This window comes from Dasypus novemcinctus, chromosome 13 (assembly GCF_030445035.2).
Source record: "Dasypus novemcinctus isolate mDasNov1 chromosome 13, mDasNov1.1.hap2, whole genome shotgun sequence".
Lineage (NCBI taxonomy): Eukaryota > Metazoa > Chordata > Mammalia > Cingulata > Dasypodidae > Dasypus > Dasypus novemcinctus.
In genome coordinates this window covers 85,830,929-85,849,975 of record NC_080685.1, presented here as the reverse complement: position 1 = coordinate 85,849,975, position 19,047 = coordinate 85,830,929, and the positions used below count along the sequence as shown (strand labels likewise).

General features: G+C 42.8%; 2 protein-coding genes across 2 annotated transcripts in view; both read right to left on the bottom strand.

The window, feature by feature from the left end:
• Positions 1-8,938, bottom strand: part of LOC101435892 (maestro heat-like repeat-containing protein family member 7) — a 39,161-nt gene extending 30,223 nt beyond the window's left edge. Inside the window, exons 1-2 of the mRNA XM_058274932.1 lie at positions 8,799-8,938; positions 7,166-7,320 (exon numbers count right to left, since the gene is read on the bottom strand). Of these exons, the coding sequence (XP_058130915.1) occupies positions 7,166-7,320; positions 8,799-8,903 (260 nt within the window). The 5' untranslated portion in view covers positions 8,904-8,938. The remainder of the gene's footprint in view (positions 1-7,165; positions 7,321-8,798) is intronic.
• A 2,378-nt stretch (positions 8,939-11,316) lies between these two features.
• Positions 11,317-18,635, bottom strand: LOC131280814 (maestro heat-like repeat-containing protein family member 7). Its single transcript, XM_058309321.1, has 7 exons — positions 18,576-18,635; positions 17,759-17,881; positions 17,551-17,630; positions 17,104-17,233; positions 16,337-16,423; positions 11,931-12,038; positions 11,317-11,478 (listed from the first exon to the last, which is right to left on the bottom strand). The coding sequence occupies exons 1-7, from the start codon at positions 18,603-18,605 to the stop codon at positions 11,317-11,319; spliced, it is 720 nt and encodes a 239-aa protein (XP_058165304.1). The 5' UTR covers positions 18,606-18,635.
• Between the last annotated feature and the right edge of the window lie 412 nt (positions 18,636-19,047).

The following is a 19,047-nucleotide window of genomic DNA, read 5'->3' as shown; positions in this document are numbered from 1 at the left end:
CCCCACATAGAGGAGCCCCACGCACAAGGAGTGCACCCCTCAAGAAGAGCCGCCCCATGCAAAAAAAGCACAGCCGCCTCAGGAGTGGCACTGCACACACGGAGAGCTGCCACAGCAAGATGATGCAAAAAAAGAGACACAGAGTCCCGGTGCTGCTGACAAGAATGCAAGTGAACAAAGAAGAACATACAGCAAATGGACACAGAGAGCAGATAATGGGGGGAGGGGAGGTAAGGAAGGGGAGAGAAATAAATATAATTTTAAAAAGAAGAAAATGTTATTTTAAAAAAAAGGAAGTCAAAAGGGAAAAAATGTATCATAAAAAAAAGACAATTAGATAGCCAACTTTTCAACAGCAATAATGGAATACAGAAGACAGTACACTAAAACCTTCCAAGTGTTGAATGAAAATAAATGTCAACCTTTAATGAATTGAAAGATGGATTTACTTTATTTATAGAAAAATAAAATTATTTTAATTCGATCAACAGTCTCACTAAAGGATAAATTCCTAACAGACAAACTTCAAGGGGGAAGGAAAATATTTCAGAAGGAAAGTCTGAGAAAAGTCTGATAAATATGCCTATATCTAAACACACAGCCAGTGTAAGAATGTTCATAAGAGCACTGTTAATAATAGCAAAAACTCGAAATAGCTAATGGCCACTGACAGAGGAATGGGTAAAAAAAAGTATGGAATAATCACACAAGAGAATATTATAAAACAAATAAAATTAATGAACTCCAGCTGTAACAACAAAATGGATGAAACTTAGCAACATAATATTAAATGAAAAGTTAAGTCTCAGAAGATTATATTTACTATAATACCGTTTTATAAAGTTTATAAAAACCAAAACTAAACAATATATTGTTTAAGAATATAGATGTATGTGATAAAATTATAAAGGATAAAACTGGGGAATACTAAACATAAACTTCAGAGTAGTGGTAATATTTATCTTAGGAGTTGGTGGATGCAGGAGAATGGGATAAAGGAATTAGAAGCAAGTTAGGGATAAAGTTCTGTAAAGAAAAAAGTAAAGAAACAAGAGAGCAGAAGAAAATAAGGTGAGAATGGAAAGAAAGAGGTTTGCAAATGTGATATGAGAGCAGAAGTTAAATTGGAAGCAGGATAGCAATGTCTGTATCAAATAAAGTAGAATTTCAAGCAAAAAACTCTAAGAAAAACTACAAAAAGAATTTGTCAAAATCATTCAGTAAGGGTCTTTCTTCAAATTTTGATTTCTTTCTGCAATCTGCTTGCTGTTATTAACTTTTCAGAATCTTCAAATAGTTGTCTTTTGGTATTTATCTAGTGTTTTTCGTTGTTGTTGTAACCAGCGAGAGAGACAATTTAGAGTGGGTTTATTTCATCTTGGTTAGAAGACTTAATATTGTTAAGATGTTAATTCTGCCTAAAGCAATCTACAAATTCAATGCAACTCCTATAAAAATCCAGCAGCTTTTCTGCAGAAACAGAAAAACTGACCCTCAAACTCATATGGAATTACAAGGGGTCCATAATAGCCAAAAGATTTTGAAAAGAAGAATAAAATTAGAGGACTCAAAGCTACAGTAATTAAAACAGTGTGTTATAGGCATAAGGATAAACATATTGACCAATGGAATTGAATCAAGAGTCCAGACTTAAACCTACACATCTATAGCCAATTGATTGTCAACAAGGGTGTCAAGTTCATTCAATAAGGAAAAGAATATCTCTTCAACAAATGGTGCTGCACAACAGGAACTCTACCTGCAAAAGAATGAATGTGCACCCCTATCTCTCAACATATACAACAATTAACTAAAAATGGATCAAAGACCTAAATATAAGAGTTAAAACTATAAAACATTTAGAAGAAAACACAGGAAATATTTTCAGGACCTTACAGTAGGCAATGAATTTTTAGATTTTACCCCAAAAGCATGAGATAAATGGGACATCATCAAAATTAAAAATTTTCATGCATAAAAGAACATTAGCCAGAAAGTGAAGACAACTTACAGAATGAGAGAAAATATTTGGAAAACATATATCTAATAAGGGTTTGATATCCAGAATATATGAAGAACTCCTACAAGTCAACAACAAAAAGACAAACAACCTAATTTAAAAATAGGCCAAGGATTTGAATAGACATTTCTCCAAAGATGATATTTAAATGGCCAATAACTACATGGAAAGATGCTGAACATTATTAGCCATTAGAGAAATGCAAATTAAATCTACAATGAGATATCACTTCACACCCACTAAGATAGCTGCTATTAAAAAATATGTAATGGTGAAAGACCAAATGCTTTTCCTTTGCAAGGATGTCCACGCACACCATTCTTATTCAGCATTGTACTGGAGTTCCTATCCAGTGCAATAAAGCAAGAAAAATATATACAGATTGGAAAGAAAGAAAAATAGTCTCTATTCACAGATGATGTGATTGTCTATGTAGATAATTTCAAGGAATGTACAAAAACCTTCCAGAACTAATGAGGACCAGTGAGCTTCTAGAACTAATGAGAACTAGTGAGTTTAACAAGATTGTAGAATACAAGGTCAATATACAAAAATCAATGCTATTTCTATATACAAGCAATAAACAATTGGAATTTAAAAAAAAAATTTAAGTAGTATTTGGGATTGAGTCCACAAAAGACATGTTCAAGTCTTAATCCACATGCCTGTGGGTGTGAACCCACTTGTAAATAGGACCTTTATAGGTACTATTATTAGTTAAGGTAGGGGTTCATTTGTGAATAGGATCTTTAGAGACTCAATTTAGATGCAGCCGAATGGAATCAGGGTAGGCCTTAATCCATATGACTGGAGTTCTTATGAGCAAAGGAAATTTGGACACAATCAGTTAGTAGAACCCAGATGATTGAGAAGCCACAAGGCAGAGTAAGCCACAGGTGGAGACTAAAGAGACAGATCGCCATGTGATGGAGGCAGAAATGCAAGTCCAGGAATCCCAAGAATTGTGGCAAGCCAGAAACAGAATGCTATAAACTCCAGAAGAAAGCATGGTCATCATCAAGACCTTGATTTTGGACTTCTAGCCTCCAAAACCATGAGACAATAAATTCCTGTATTTTAAGCTAACCCATTGTGTGACATTTGTCATAGCAATCCTGGCAAACTAAAATAAGTACCATTTACAATAGCCCCCAGAATATCCAGGTATAAAACTAACAAAATATTTGCAGGATCTGTTTGCTGAAAAATACAAAAGAGTGATGAAAGAAATCAAAGAAGACATAAATGTAAATGGAGAATTATACAATGTTCATAGATTGGGAGACTCAATATTGTGAAAGTGTCAATTCTCCTCATACTGATATATAGATTCAGCACAATCTGAATCAAAATACCACCAGGATTTTTTAAATAAAAGAAATCAACAAGCTGATTCTAAAATTCATATGGAAAAGCAAAGGAACTATAAGAGCTAAAATAATCTTGAAAAAGAAACAAAGTTGAATGACTCAAAGTATGTGATTCTAAGGCAATACAAAACTACACTATTTGGAATAGTTTGTTGTATTGATGATAGGATTGATACATGGATAAATGGAAGAGAACAGAGAATCTATAAATAAGCCCACACAAATATGGTCAATTGATTCTTGACAAACGTACGTCAATTCAATGGAGAAAAGGATAGTCTCTTCAACAAATGATGCTAGAACAATTGGATCTTTATATGCACCAAACTCCTCAAATCTTATAAAATTAACTCAAAATGAATGATAAACTAAAATATAAAACATAAAACTTCTAGAAGAAAGCATAGGAGAAAATCCTTGTGACCTTGGGTTAGGCAAAGAGTTCTTAGCTACAAAACGAAAAATATCATCCGAGAGGGGGAAAAAAAGATAAATTGGATATCAATCAAAATTACAAATTTTGCTCTGCAAAAAACATTCTTCAGAGAATGAAATGACAAATCACAAAAAGGAATATTTGAAAATCATATATCTAACAGAAGACTTGTATCAAGAATATATTAAGGGAAGCAGATTTGGCCCGATGGATAGGGCATCTGCCTACCACATGAGAGTCCAAGGTTCAAACCCAGGGCCTCCTGACCCATGTGATGAGCTGGCCCATGTGCAGTGCTGATGCATGCAGGGAGTGCCGTGCCATGTAGGGGTGTCCCCTGTGTAGGGGAGCCCCACTCACAAGGAGTGTGCCCCATAAGGAGAGCCGCCCAGTGCGAAAAAAGTGCAGCCTGCCCAGGAATGGTGCCGCACACACGGAGAGCTGACACAAGATGATGCAACAAAAAGAAATGCAGATTCCCAATGCCGCTGATAAGGATAGACGCAGTCACAGAAGAACACACAGCAAATGGACACAGAGAGCAGACAACTGGGTGGGTGGGTGGGGGGAGAGAAATAAATAAAAAATAAATCTTAAAAAAAAAAAAGAATATATTAAAAACTCTCTAAACTCAACAATATGGAAACAAACAATCCAATTAAGAAATGGTATAAGATTTGGGTACTTCACCAAAGAAGATGTATGGACAGCAAATAAACACATGATAATATGCTAAATTTCATTAGTCATTAGGAAATGAAAATTAAAACCACAATGAGATGCTACCACACACCTATTAGAATGGCTACTTTTTTTTTTTTAACTGACAATACCAAGTGTAGGCAAGAATGGGATCAGCTGGAACTCTCAGATGCTGCTGGTAGGAATTCAAAATGGCACTGTGAAAAACAGCTTGGTTGTTTCTTTTAAAGTTAAACATGCACCTCCCATATTGCCTAGCAATGCAAATTCTAGGAAATTACCCAAGAGAAATGAAAACTTAGGTTTACACAAAAGCTATATGTGAATGTTTGTAGCAATTTTATTCATAACTGCCAAAAATTGGAAACAACCCCAATGGCTAATGAATAAACAAACTGTAGTACATCCACACAAAGGCAACTACTCAGCAGTAAAAGAAATTAATGATTGATACACACAACAGCATGGATAAATCTCAAATGTATTATACTAAGTGATAGAAGGCAGACTCAGAAGTGATTCCATTTATGTGATATATTGCAAAGGCAAAATTACAAGGATAGGGACAGATCTGCAGGTGCCAAAAGTCAGGAGTCGGGAGGGAGGGGAGAAGTTGAGTACCAAAGGGCAGCACGAGGGAATTTTGGGGGGGTGACGAAAATATTTTGTATCTTGTGTGTGACACTTATGATTACATGACTTCATGCATTTGAGAAAACTCATAGAACTATTCAATTAAAGGATGACATTTACCGTATGTAAACTAAAATGCAAAAAAAAAGGTTAAAAAAAAGGAAATTATAGTGTAGTACATCCCTACGATATAATATTAGGAGCCATGGTAGACTGAATTATGTATTCCAGCTTAGACAAATTCTTACTCTTAATCTGCATTGTGGGTGTGAACCCATTGTAAATGGGACCTCTTGAAGATGTTATTTTTAATTAAGGTGGGGCTAACTCAAGCAGTATGGACCTTAATCCAGGTTATTGGAGGCCTTATAAAGAGAAAAAACTGGAAGTCAGGATCAGAGAAGGCCAGAGGGAGAAACTGGAAATCAGTAGAATCCGGAAGAGAAGGAACAAAATACAGCCATGCGAGAGGAAGCAGGGGTTCAAACCAAGCCACCCCAGGGACTGTGGCAAGCTAGCACTAGAATGCTGCCAACTCCGGAGGAGGCAAGCCTAGCCGCTGAAACCGTGGGGCAGTAAACTCCCATTGCTTAAGCCAACCCACTGTGTGGTATCTGTCATAGCAGCCTGGCAAACTGCGACAGCAGTCACTAAAAATTGTTTACAAAAGGGTTTAACTTGGGAAAATGCTATGATAAAAAATGTTCAGTGAAAACGTTGGATGCTAACTGATATATGTGGTATGAGCTTGACTATACAATTCTTTTAAACTACTTCTAAAAGTTGGATGAATTACGACCAAGTGATAGCCTTTAGATGTTTTTTTTCCATAATTTTACATGCTTTCCAAATTTTCTGCAATAAACCCATATTACTTTTACAATCACCCTACCCTAAATAAGTAAGGAACTATAAAAATAGAAACATTTTAATAAGGAGAAGAGTGTCGGGGTCTCATCAGCCATAAAAGAAAGATGGAAAGAAGAACAGGGGCCACAGACAGACAAGCAAAGAGCTAGAAAGCACAAGGGATATTTAAAGACATTGATTATAAACACTCTGAATTTGGGAAAGAGTTCTCATTTTATAAGGAAATGAGATAAGGCTAACAAGGTAGCTGGATCTGAAATGATATACTATGTTTATTCAATGTGTGCTAAGTGCCAGGCATTATAATAAGCACTTAATATAGATCACCTCATTAAAACATACAATAGCCCACTCTGCAAGGATGAGACACTCCCACATAAACTGTCAAATCTTGGAAGAAAATGACAAGAGTGGATGTGATTAAATTGGCAGCCACAGCAACAGCCTAGCAGGGATAGTCAGCAGCAGCATGGCTCCCAGGTTAGACTGTTACCACTTCCACCCTCACTCAGTTCCTGCCTATCTCCAGACCTGATTCTCCAGCCTTTCTATCCGTTTTATCAGAGAGCTACCCAATCCCTCTCAAATTGCTTTCTTGTGTGAGCTAGCCAGAGTTCGTTACTGTTGCTGATAACAAAATCCCTGAAACCTAAAAGTCCCTGAATGCTTAAATGTCCTGCAAGAAATAAAAAAATCAAGAGACTGTTGAGGAGAGTAACAAAATCGAATATTTGCATAAGAACAGATTAAAAAGAGAGTTTAAGAAATAGGACTTTCATTTCTTCCCAAATGCCAATCATGATGTAATCATTCACTCACATAATATTTACTACGTGCCTATGTGATCCAGGCAATGGGATTGGCCTAGGACCTGACCTCATGGAGCTTAGTGTCTAATAAAGAAAATAGTCATTAAGATGTAAGTATTTTCAGGAGGATAGCTCTATAAATGTTGATTAGTATGCTGTTTTAAAAAAAAAGATGTAATTATAACAAAAATGGCAAGAATATTTTAGAAGTACAAGTACTACTGAGATATAACCTAGTCTAGTAGTTAGCAAATTTCTCCATAAGAGCTAATGAGTAGGTGTTATCTAGAGGAAAACAGTATAAAGAAGGTTAATAGTCACCTACCTTTGTGGCTGATCCTCCATCTTAATCAGTGTCAGGATAACTTCATCAGTATAGGTCTGGGCCATCAGGTGAAGGATCTTCTGCATGGTAATTTGTGCTGTGGTTTCAGTAACACTTGCCATATGGTCGTAAATATACTGGATGATTTCTGGCACCTGAAGCAGGTCAAAGGAGGAACAAGGTTCTTCCTGGATGCTAACCCCAGCTGCCAGGAGCCGAATAACAGGCACCCACATAAAATACAAGGCTGCACAGGGCGGTGTGCATGGAGTGTCCAGATCGAAGAAGTCAACAGCTCTGGTCAGGCCACACCTGCAGCATAACGGGCTCTCCTGGCCCCCATATCTCCAGAGGGGCAAAATAGAGAGCAGCCAGCAAAAGGGGACTAGAAACCATAAGGGAAGAATCTGGGGTTGAGCACCTTGGAGAAGGGAAGCCTGGGGGGTGTATGATTGCTGCCTCCAAATATCAAAAGACCATTAGGGAGGCAGGGAAGGGGTTAGTCCTCACTGTTCAGCGGTTCTGTGGACCCTCATGGTGGACAACACGCACCCCAGAGTTGCACTGCCAGGATTTGCATGTCAGTTCCCTCCTCACTAGCTGAGTCTTTCCCCTATTCTAAGAAGGAAACAATTACTTCCTCACAGTCAGATTGAAAGAATTAAATGAAATAACATGTGAATGAGGTTAGCGCAGTGCATGGCACCTCATATTAGCTAAATGAATATTGAATGAATTCTGGGTAACCCCAGAAGGTAAACTTGGACCAGGGATGGGAAACTAGAGGGAAGCAGAGGTTCAACATGAGGTAGAACCTTCTAAGAGTGAAAGTGGTTCAGAAATGAAAATGAGCTTTGGTTCAAGGTCTTGAACTCCCCAGTACTACTTTTGGCCATCTGGCTGCCCCAGGGTCAAGGGTGCTCTAGAAAGGATTACAAGCATTGAATGGGAGGTTGGAGTAGTTGACCTCTGGGTAACTGCTCTAAGGCACTCAATCAGGTGTCTCTCCAGGCCAAAGCATGGAAAGGGTAAGAATCTAAAAGAACCGACTGTGGAGGTGACATGAGCAAGGTAGAGGAGAGGGTCAGGCCATTGAAATGAGAGTGAACCCATCAGTCCATAAGATCTTTTAAAATGCAATAACAAAGGGCAGATAAAAATAAACTGAGCTTTCTTAATTTTGGTGAGGATCAGTCCCACCTCTGAGTCTCTGTATTCCATCTCTTACCCATGTCAGTGTCTCAAAAATTCACATCCCCTGTCCTCAACAGCACCTTCTCCCACCTGAATGAAGAGGAAGGTCTGTGAAGATTTTGCTAACATGCTGTGTAGAAGTAGGAGGAATGACTGATATCTCTCCTGGTTCTGGGAGCCCATAGTAGTCTTCTCCTGCTACAGCCTTGACTCATTTCTTCTTCCTTTGTTGGTGGAGATGGAGGCCAAGTGGTCATCCTTCCCACAGAAGGGCCTTGTGCAAAATTGTAAGTAATTCCTTATTCAGCCTTTTCTCCTCTGAGCTAAAGAATTCCAATTCCAATTGGAAGTAAAACAAAACAGAACAAGACCCAGAACAAAACAGAAAGGAAGAATCCTCAAATTGTCCTCAAACCACTAAGTGACTCAGAGCTGCTACCTTCCCAATTTCTGGAATAGAGTCCTTCAGGATAATCTTTAACATGTTGGAAGCAGTAGAGGTATCATATCTGCTGGTACTGGTCATGCCCTCCATGGACACCATTATCACATCTGCTCTCTCCTCGGAGGTCAGGTATTTCCTAAAGAACTGGAGAAAGAAGAACAACAGCTGTCTCCACATCCTACTCTTGGATTTGTCATGTCCCCAAACCACTGGGCTCCAAAGAGACCAGTCAACCAAGGTCCAAAGGAGGCAACCACTGGTCAGGGTCTGGTTAGTCAGTGGCCTGAGGCCAAGCCCCAGAGTGCCACCAGGTTTTTAATATCAAGTCCCCAGTAGGGGCCAATGTAGAGGACAATGCACAAGGCATTTCTGTTTGGAATTTGGAATTCAATTAGGTGAGACCACTCGAAATGAATTCTATTGTTTAGTAAGTTTACAGCATCGGAAAGCAAATAAGACTACTGTAACATAAAGCAGACGTGCCTCATGTCTCTCAATCTACACACCCATGTGAAGCTCATTCACTCAATATTGAGTACTAAATCTGTACCTGGTGTCTGTTGCTGGACACTGGGGTCATCCATGAACAAGACACACAAAGCCCCTGCCCTCAAGAAACTGTCAGGCCAGGGCAAGTAAATACCAGTGATAGTGCAGTGTGATCAATGCCAAGGGTCGCAGTTGGGGCATTTGAAGCAGACTAGAAAGATTAGAGCAGGCTTCCTAAAGGAAATACCTCTGAAGTCCATACTCAGTGAAGAAAGGGGAACGGGTTCCAGGAAAAGAGAACAGACTCTGCAAAGGCCCAGAGTGGAGAGTCATTCAGTCTGACTGGTGTGTCCTGCAAGGGAGCCCTGGATGGGGTGGAAAGGGGGAACTGAGGGGAAGTGAGGCTGATGGGATAGCAGGGGTCAGATCATAAAGGACCTTGTGGGCTATGTTAAGGAGTCTGGACTTTAATTGAATGACAGTGGGGAGTCAGTGAAAAGTCCGAAGGGGAACAGTATGGTGACATTTGTATTTCAGAAATAATCCTCTGACAATAGAGGGGGAAACAGTTTGACAGAGAGCATGGTGGGTAAATAGGTAGCAGACTGTTGCAGTGACCCAGGCTAGAGATGATATTGGACTGAGTCAGGACAGCCACAGTGGGGCTGGAGCAGGGTGGACAGATTCAAGAAATAAGTAGAAGGTAGAAAGGACAGAGCGTGGTGTGGAATTGGAATGTGGAGAGTGAGGAAGAGGAAAGAGCCAAGGATGCCTGGATTTCAGGCTTGAGTGACTGGAGTAAACTGAACCTGGAGACACCAGACCTAAGAGAGGTCATACGCCTTAGCTGAGTGAACCCAGTCCGGGCTGAGTCACAAATAAAGTGACCTGGGCACAATCTCTGGGTGGAGCAGAGAGTTGACTATACCTGATTTTAGAGTCTCTCGGCCACCTCAAACATCAATCAACTCAAGTGCAACTTGGAGAATGGGCTGACTCTCCAGCCTACTGTCCATGAGACATTGAACTTGGGGGACACACTCCTCTGTATGAGGGATGACTCTTTGGTGGGCCCACCCAGGCCTGCCACAATCTCTCTTGGGTCCTGGGCCTCCCTTGTACAGTGGAGAACAAGGCTTACCAGTGTGAGATCCTGCATGTGGACAAACCATTCCCCGCGGAAACTCTTCTGCAAATTTTTCAGAATCATTTCTGTCTTCTGTTTCAAACCTCCGATAGAAAACCAACCATTAAGAGGCAGGGCCTTAACAGAGAAAAGGGAACACACCCTCTCCCATTTCCCCTCCAAACCTCAGAGAAAATCAGCAGTGTCCAGGGGATGAAATAGTGTTTGCCCGACAGGATAGGGATAGTTCCTGGGGACACTTCCCATGAGGAGCTGGTGATGCTGTTTGGCCCACTAGCGGCTGCTTTCCTGCTTCATGCCACATTATGGACTGGTCCTACCCCTGGCTGCTGAGCAAACACCCTTGTGGAAAGTGCACCCCTAATGAATTCCAGGAAGCCAGGGGGTTTTTTTTGGGAAATATTTGCAAATTATCTTGGCCCTTCTGTAAGAATGTGTGTGTGTGTGTGTGTGTGTGTGTGTGTGTGTGTGTGTGTGTTTGTGTGTGTGTGTGTAGCTTTAGTTTTTCTAGGGCAGACAGGGTCTAATCAGGGATTCCCAAATTTGTTCCCTAAAAAGGGTATACATTTCCCCAGTCTTAAAGCTGCTGGGCAATGAGCAGCTGGGAAACACTGAGGAGCCTAGTTGATACCACAGATGGCAGCAAACCTAGCTCCTCCCTTTCTCCAAGTCTCCCAGAATCTCCTAAAAGAGGGAAATTGCATCAGTAATGGGTTTGGAGTTCATTCAGATAAAGCGTCCAGATCTGCTTGTAATTGACGACTGTGACATCATCACATATTTAGTCCAGTGCCCAGGCACGGGGGAACTGCCCGTGGTGTGCAGCACATAGGTTCTCAATGAATGATGCTCATGTGCCATTTTTATTCAGAGGGTTCACAGCCCCAGCTCATAGCACTTACTTCTCTGAAGCACAAGGATTTTGAACAAGTAATGCAGTGCCTCCGAAGCCTCTGGGCTGACCTCCTGGTTGGGGTCCATGCAGAAGAGGCATAAGATGCCCATCAGTTTCCCACTCATGGAGAATTCCATCATGTGCTGCCAAGAAGAGAAAGCTGGCTACCTCTCCACCACCTGGAAAGGAGCTTCTCCCCACTGTGAACACCATCCCCCTCCAGCCTCCCTCCCCTTCCTCTCCTCCCACACTGCTAATCCTTTGACTGCATGCTGCCTTCACCAACTCCACACTCTGTCCTGGTCAGAAGAAGCCTTCCAAGTCAGCACCCAGGGAAGTGGGGCAGGCTCCTGCGATGTGTGAGTGGGAGGTAGTGGGCCTGACCCAGCTCTTTAGGCAGGGTCCCTCTCCAAGGCTGAGATGTGTGTGGCTAATTGGAGCTCCTTAGGCTGAGGGCAAACCAAGCAGACAAGGAGAGCCTCTATTTCATAGGAGCAGTAAGGGCATAATGGGGAAAAAAGTCGGGGGGGCCTTTGGCTCTGGCCTCCCTCCAGTTATGCCACAGGGCCGACCCATCCATACCCCAAGCACTCACCGACAACTGGGGAAATTTGCAAATAAACCTCAGCAGCCGGGAAATAGTGTGCAAAGCCCTGGTCTGTTCCTGCACTTTCTCTGACAGTGTTAACCAAGGCAAGACGATCTGCAATCAGAGCGAAGACACCCCATCAACACCTTCTATGGGAGCATTGCCCCTTCTGTCTACTTCTTTTTGTGTGTGTGTCTTTATTTTTTTTTAATGTTACATTAAAAAAAGATGAGGTCTCCATATACCCCCACCCCCCTTACCCCACTCCTCCCATAACAACAACCTCCTCCATCATCATGGGACATTCATTGCATTTGGTGAATACATCTCTGAGCACTGCTGCCCCACATGGTCAATGGTCCACATTATAGTTTACACTCTTCCCCAGTTCACTCAGTGGGCCATGGGAGGACATCCAATGTCCAGTAACTGTCCCTGCAGTACCACCCAGGACACCTCCAAGTCCTGAAAATGCCCCCACATCACATCTCTTCTTCCCACTCCCTACCCTCAGCAGCCACCATGGCCACTTTCTCCACACCAATGCCACATTTTCTTCGATTACTAATCACAATAGTTCATGAATAGAGTATCAGTAAGTCCGCTCTATTCCATACTCTATTCCTTCATCCTGTGGGCCTTGGAATGTTTGTGTCCACTCCACATCTACATCAAGAGGGGGCTTAGATTCCATTTGGGTAATGGATGCAATTCTCCTGCTTGCAGTTGTAGGCACTCTTGGTTCCCAGGTGTGGTGGTTGACCTTTTTCACCTCCCTGTTAGCTGGCTGGAGTAAGTCCAATAAACCAGAGGGTAGGAGTTGCAAGTCTGTTGAGGCTCAGGGCCTGGCTATCACACGGACAGTCCAGAGATTCAGGTCCCCTGAGTATACACTACATCCCAGCACCAACTGCAGGTCTGGTAAAAGTAACAGGAGAGGCTTGTGAACAAAGATCACATCTGAGTCCAACTCCATCACACTCAGGAACACAAACTCCAAAGTAGGGCCAACTGACATGGCACTGAACTCCATCTGCCATGACCATAGAACCTGGGTCTCTGTAGCCCTAGGAAGAACCAATACCTCGAATTGTATCTACTTTAGCTGTCTCTGGGACTCTGCTGAGGCGTGCGTAAGGGTGACCCCTCTGATGACCTCCCAGCTCTTTTTTGGAGACTCATAGCCATATAAACTCATTTGTCCTTTCCATTTCCCCCTTTTATTCAAGGTCAAAAAGCATTTTAAACTCCTGATATTACATGTAGGCTGAGATAGTCTGCTGGTTTGAGTTAACCCTTTTATTCAAGGTCTTTTTCTAGTTACATCATCAGCTGCTACTTGGTAGTAATCCCTAAGTGCCAGGGAGGCTCAACCCCGGGAATCATGTCCCACAATGGGGGAAAGGCAATGCATTTACATGCTGAGTTTGTTTGTCAACTTCTTGATTCCCCATTCCCAACTGCCATAATGGGAGGAAACTGCAGCTAGCACAGGAGTATGCCACTCCTCCCCACCCCCATCGCCACCCCCAAACTTGGCCATTGAAGCAAGAGTGCATCTAAGAGTCTCAGATCTTTTACCTTTTACCTGCTGAGTCTCTTCCTATAGGAATGTTTAAAGACAGTGCCATACCTTGGTGGTGGAGAGTTAGAATCGCAAAATGAAAGGAGAAGAGGGATGGGATAGAATGGATAAAAAGGGTTCTCTTGCAAACCCCTATCTGCTAGGCCAGGGCTGGGGGTGAGGTGGTCTCTGAAGGATGAGATTCGGGACCCCTATTTTCTGGAGATTAATAACAAAATTCATAGTGACCACACATGTAAGTATTCTGTGTTTCATAACTCACTTTTATCCCCCACCCCCAAATAACCTTACAAATTGGATATTATTTTTGCTATACTAGGTTGGGGGCCCTCAGATGCCACTAAATGGGAGATCCTGTGTCCTGCTTGGCAGAAGCTTTGGAAAAGTGTGTCCTATTTCATAGCTGCTAGACAGGTGCCCACCCCATAGCATTAAACCCCAACATGGACACTTATGTGCAAAAAACTGACCCACCACCCATACCCATACCCAGCACCTAATACAAGAATTAATTCAGAATTGATCATAGAGCTAAATTTAAAACCTAGAACTATAAAATTCTAGGAGAAAACAGAAAAAACATTTGAGACCTCAGGTTAGACAAAAATTTCTTCAGTAGACATCACAAGTATAATCCATAAAATACAAAATTGGTAATCTAGACTTCATGAAAATGAATTCCTTCTGCTCCTCAAAAGACACTCTTAAGAGAATAAAAAGACAAGCCACAAAATGTGAGAAAAAAGTTGCAAATCACAGATCCGACAAAGACTGTATCAAAAGGCCAGAATATATAAAGAACTCTCAAAGCTCAAAAATAAAACAGATAACCCAATAAAAAAATGGACAAAAGATATGAACAGGCAATTCACCAAGAAGACATACAGATGGCAAATAAGCCCACAAAAAAGATGCTCAACATCATTAGTCATTAGGAAATGCAGATTAAAATCACAAGGAGATAAACCATGCACCTATTAGAATGACTAAAATAAAACACACTAACAATATCGTGGTTGGCAGGAATGCAGAGTGAATGGAATTCTCAACCTTGCTGGTGGGAATGCTAAACATCATAGTCACTTTGGAAGTTTCTATGACCTTAAGCAGACACATCATTTAATGAGGCAATCCCACTCCTAGGTATCTACTCAAGTAAAATGAAATCTATTTCAAACAAAATTCTATATGCAAATATTTACAGCAGTTTTGGAAACCATACAAATGTTCCTCAAATGGAGAATGGATTAAACAAATTGTGATCCATCAATATAATGAAATCGTACTTGGTAATGAATAGGAACATACTACTGAATCTCAGACACTTATGTTAAATGAAAGACAGCAGACACAGAGGGCACATACTGCATGATTCCATTTAGAAGGCATTCTGGAAAAGAGAAAACTGTCAGGGCAGAAAACAGATCAGTCATTGCCAGGGGCTGGGGTGCTAACAGGGGTGAGTACAGAGAGTCATGGGTGGAGTTTTGGGGAGACAGAACTGCTCTTTAATCTGACTGTGGTGGTGGTTACTTGACTGTACACATTTGTCAAAACCCACAAAACTATACACTAAAAAGGGGGAATTACACTGTAGGCAAATTATGCCTTAATTTTAAAAATGAAAAAACCAAGGCAAAAAATGAGAGGTTGGGGTAACTACATAGCCCTCAAACATTTTTTTGCAAAAATGACCCTCTTTCTGATCCTGTTGTAGAATGTGAAATATGAAACACTGAGATGTAATAGGCTGTTACATGATTTTGTAGGAAAAATTACGTCTAAAATATCCACTCTTGATTTTTTGGTTTAAGAATTACCTCAAAATAGCAAATATAGCCTAAAATTTGTTGCATTATTCCATTTATGAAAATTAACTGATTTTCCTCACTATTTGCTATGAAATTTGGGAACCTGTTTCAAGCAGACTCAGTAAAAGAATTTTTGGGGGGCATTGCTTATCTGTGAATAATGAGGACCCCAATAATGGATGCCCTGGGGCTCCACTCAGACAGAGTGCCAGGGCTCAGACTCCTTCCTCATTAACTCTAACTATAACCGTGCATTTGTTATTACATTTATGAGTGAGGCTGCTTAAAAAGCACAAATATGCTTCTCAACCAATATAACAGAAATGATGCGTTCAACAAGAACTGTGTCACTGATCCAAATATGGTGGATTTCCTCTTTAGATAATAGCCAGATCAAAGTATTTTCATAAGACACCAAGGAGGCAATTTCTGCTCCTTATTTGTAATCACACCTAATGTTTTTTTTCTCCCAAAATTACATTACTCTAATTGATTTCCATGATGTTCATGAAATTCGGTTTCAAATGACTCTTGACTATTTCCCTAATTCCAGTTCACCTTCAGGAAATGACAACTCATCATAATGAGGACATTCAAAAAACTAAAGACAGTAAAAGAAATTTGTAAAGTGCTCTGCGTCTCTTGTGGAGACTATAAGGAACTTAAAAGTAGCCTGGATGGGTGAGTGCTGGGGTCTTATTTTATCATGGAGCGAAAGCAGTCACGGCAATGGGGAACATGCGTTGAAGAAGACTCAAGTGCGACACCATGGATATAAATGCTATTACTGTAAAGCCCCAATGGCCATGGTTCTCAAAGTGCACTTCACCAAATGACATTTATAGTGGGATCCAGGAGTTTGTCCCCAGGTGATTCTTGCACTTGCTAAGGTTTGAGAGCCAATGATCTTGCTGCTAAAATGACACTGAAACTCTTCTAATATTCCTTTTGTTCCTTCCCAAACATAGCAGAACTAGTACAAGGTTTTGGTTTCTCCGATTTCTGCAGCCACTTACCTCCAGAAAGTTTTGCAGCATGAGCATGTTGGGATTCATATCTTCCATCACAAGAGCTTGTAACATCTCATCTAAGGCTTGGACCGTCTGACAAGTGAGAAGACATGGGGTATACAGGAGGACAGGCTGCCACGGCACCCCCTCTGCTACCTGGGAACCTTCCTTTCTTGCCCCTTAGTGCCCCCCTCATGAGAAGGAGAGGGGGTCCAGCTCTGACACCCTGGCCATCCTTTCTATGCGGAAGCCAAACTTAGATCTTCCCACATGGCTCAACTTTCCTGACTTTGCAAAAGGTTGGACCAGGGCCAGCCTGAATTTTAGACCCAGAAGTACAATGCAGGCATCGGGCAGGTCACCTCACCCCTGTATAGCCATCAGGGGTCTCTCACCAACAGAGATTCATTCTGTTCAAATTAGAAAACTTATTTTTAAATCCAACAGTCCTTGGGAAGATTTGTCAGGCTTCTAGTCAGTGATTTCATAGAATAAATTGGTTCTATAATGTATACTCCCTTCTCCCAAGACTGGGGAAGTCATGAATTAGAGAAATAAGAGCCCTTGTGAGAGAAAAGGACACAGAGAGTTTTGGGAGCCTGGGCTGCTTCCTGGGAAGACAGGTGAGGATAAAGCAGCCTGAGTTCCTCTGAAAGTGCAGTCAGGGGAGGAGGAGGGCAGGGAGCTAAGAGGAGAGGAGGTAGCCTCCACAGACAAATCCTCCCCTGTGGAGACCCTCGGCAGCTCAGGAGGCAGGGGGACGGCGGGGTTACCTGCAAATACAGGCTGGCTGTGTCCTTCCAGTCTGGACTGGGCGTGATGAGGGGCAGGGAGAACACGCTGTAGATGCCGGCACTCGCCAGGCCCAGCTTCTCGGTTTCGTGAAATGCCGGCTTCACCTGGCTGTGGGGAGAGGTGAGGAACAAGAGGCAGGCTACATTCCCAGGGCCCTTTGGGGGAAGCTGCTCTGCTGCTCTCTGAGGCACAGGAACTAGCGGGGACCTGAGCCTTCCAGCCCTTCCCAATGGCCTCCTTGCCAGAGGAGAAGGGACACCGAACGGCAGCTCCAGCGGTGACATTGGGGAACACCCCCTCCACCCCAGGACACAGGCTGATGAGATGGCTACTGGGGGGCCCTGCCTCCCACAGCCCAAGAATCAAGTCCTCAAACTTCTCCCTTCCTCCCGGGGTTCAGAGACCCAGGGGCTCGGGGGCGGAACCTCAGGGCCACAACGGCGAGCATGGCTTGCTGGCGCACACTGCTGGTCAAGGACTCGGTGGATTCTTGGAGAATTAATTCCTAGAAGGGCCAGGAGGAAGCAAGGATTCCCCTCAGAGGGAGACACCACCCTCAGGCCTGGAACTGGTCATTCTTGTCCCCGGAGCCTCCTGTGACAGGCTCTCAGAGGAGCCGGGGCCTGTGCTCACCTCGATTTTCTTGGTCAGTATGGTGAGAGGATAGTAATCATTCATGTTGCCATTTCCCTGCGCGCGGACAGCACTGCTCAAGATTTCCACAGCCTTCAGGAACTTTAGTTTGTCGACCTCAGACTAGGACACAACACACAGCTTCCTGCCCAGGAGCCCGGCCTCGGCCTTAAGCTGTCCCTGGTTGTCTGTGGGCCCTGTGCCCGTCCCCTGCCCCTCCCACCTCGCCCAGACCTCAGACCAACCAGACCAAAGGATGGATTGCTCACTTGATTTCCTCAGTGCAGTGTCCCCATCCCTCGGGCTGGTATTCACCAATGCCCCGGCCCCCTCTGCAACTCTCTGGGCTTGGTGAGACTAGGGGGTCCGTGAGGAAGATCCTTCATGCAGGACAGGAGCTGCAGCACCTGAGCCCCAGACACCCTGCCCATTCCAACCAGGAATGGTGCTCAAAACCCAAGCAAACAGGAAGCAGCTGTGGCTCAATCGATTGGGTTCCCGTCTACCATATGTGAGGCCCTGGGTTTGTGTCCCAGGGCCTCCTTGTGAAGGCAAGCTGGCCCGCGCCCATGGAAAGCTGTCCACGTGCTGCTAAGAGCTGGCACAGCAAGATGACACAACAAAGGAGGAGAAGCAGACACAGAAGAATTTGTGCAGCAAATGGACACAGAGCAGACAGCAAGCAAGCCACAAGGGGGGTGGGTAAATAAAAATTAAAAAAAATAAATCATTAAAAAAAAATGACACCTCATTTTTTGGTTTTTTGGTTTTTCACTTTCCTTCTCCATTCTCAAAAGGTTCTGGAGAATGTCCTTACCAGCTCTTCTTGCCTTAGATACTCCGCCATGAACTCAAAAGCTTCTGCTTCTGATTGGCGCAATCCTGAAAAGGATGTAGTTGGAGGGAGTTTGGCTGATTCTATTAGATGATGGAATAAGAAAATAGTCATGCCAACTCCTCTCCCCTACCCCACCCCCCAGGCCACAGAAAGTACCAAGGTCCAGTGTGGGTGTCCCAACTCTAAGAACCTGTCTCTCCAGACTGGTGGCCTAGTGTGGACCTCAGAAGCTAAAGTGGAAAGGCAATCACATGCAGATTTTCTGCCTCAGGCATGACCCGGGATGGAAGAGCAATTGGGAAGAGAGGCCTATAAGTCACCTCCAGTGGCCACAAGTTTCTGGGGCTGTCCTAGAAGGACTTTGAAATTTCTGGTTGGAATGGACTTGAAACCCCACCTCAGCCTGGGAGCCTTCCTTCTCAAATGCGCTGGTAGAGCCCTGGGGACAGGA

Bases quoted from the DNA above. Each gene is read 5' to 3' on its own strand.
- LOC131280814 (XM_058309321.1), bottom strand. From the start codon at position 18,605: ATGGCGGAGTATCTAAGGCAAGAAGAGCTG. The intron at 17,234-17,550 runs GTTCCGCCCCCG...CTCTCCCCACAG, and splicing joins CTCGCCGTTGTGGCCCTGAG to CCAGGTGAAGCCGGCATTTC. The intron at 12,039-16,336 runs GTAAGTGGCTGC...CTCTGATTGCAG, and splicing joins TGCTGCAAAACTTTCTGGAG to ATCGTCTTGCCTTGGTTAAC.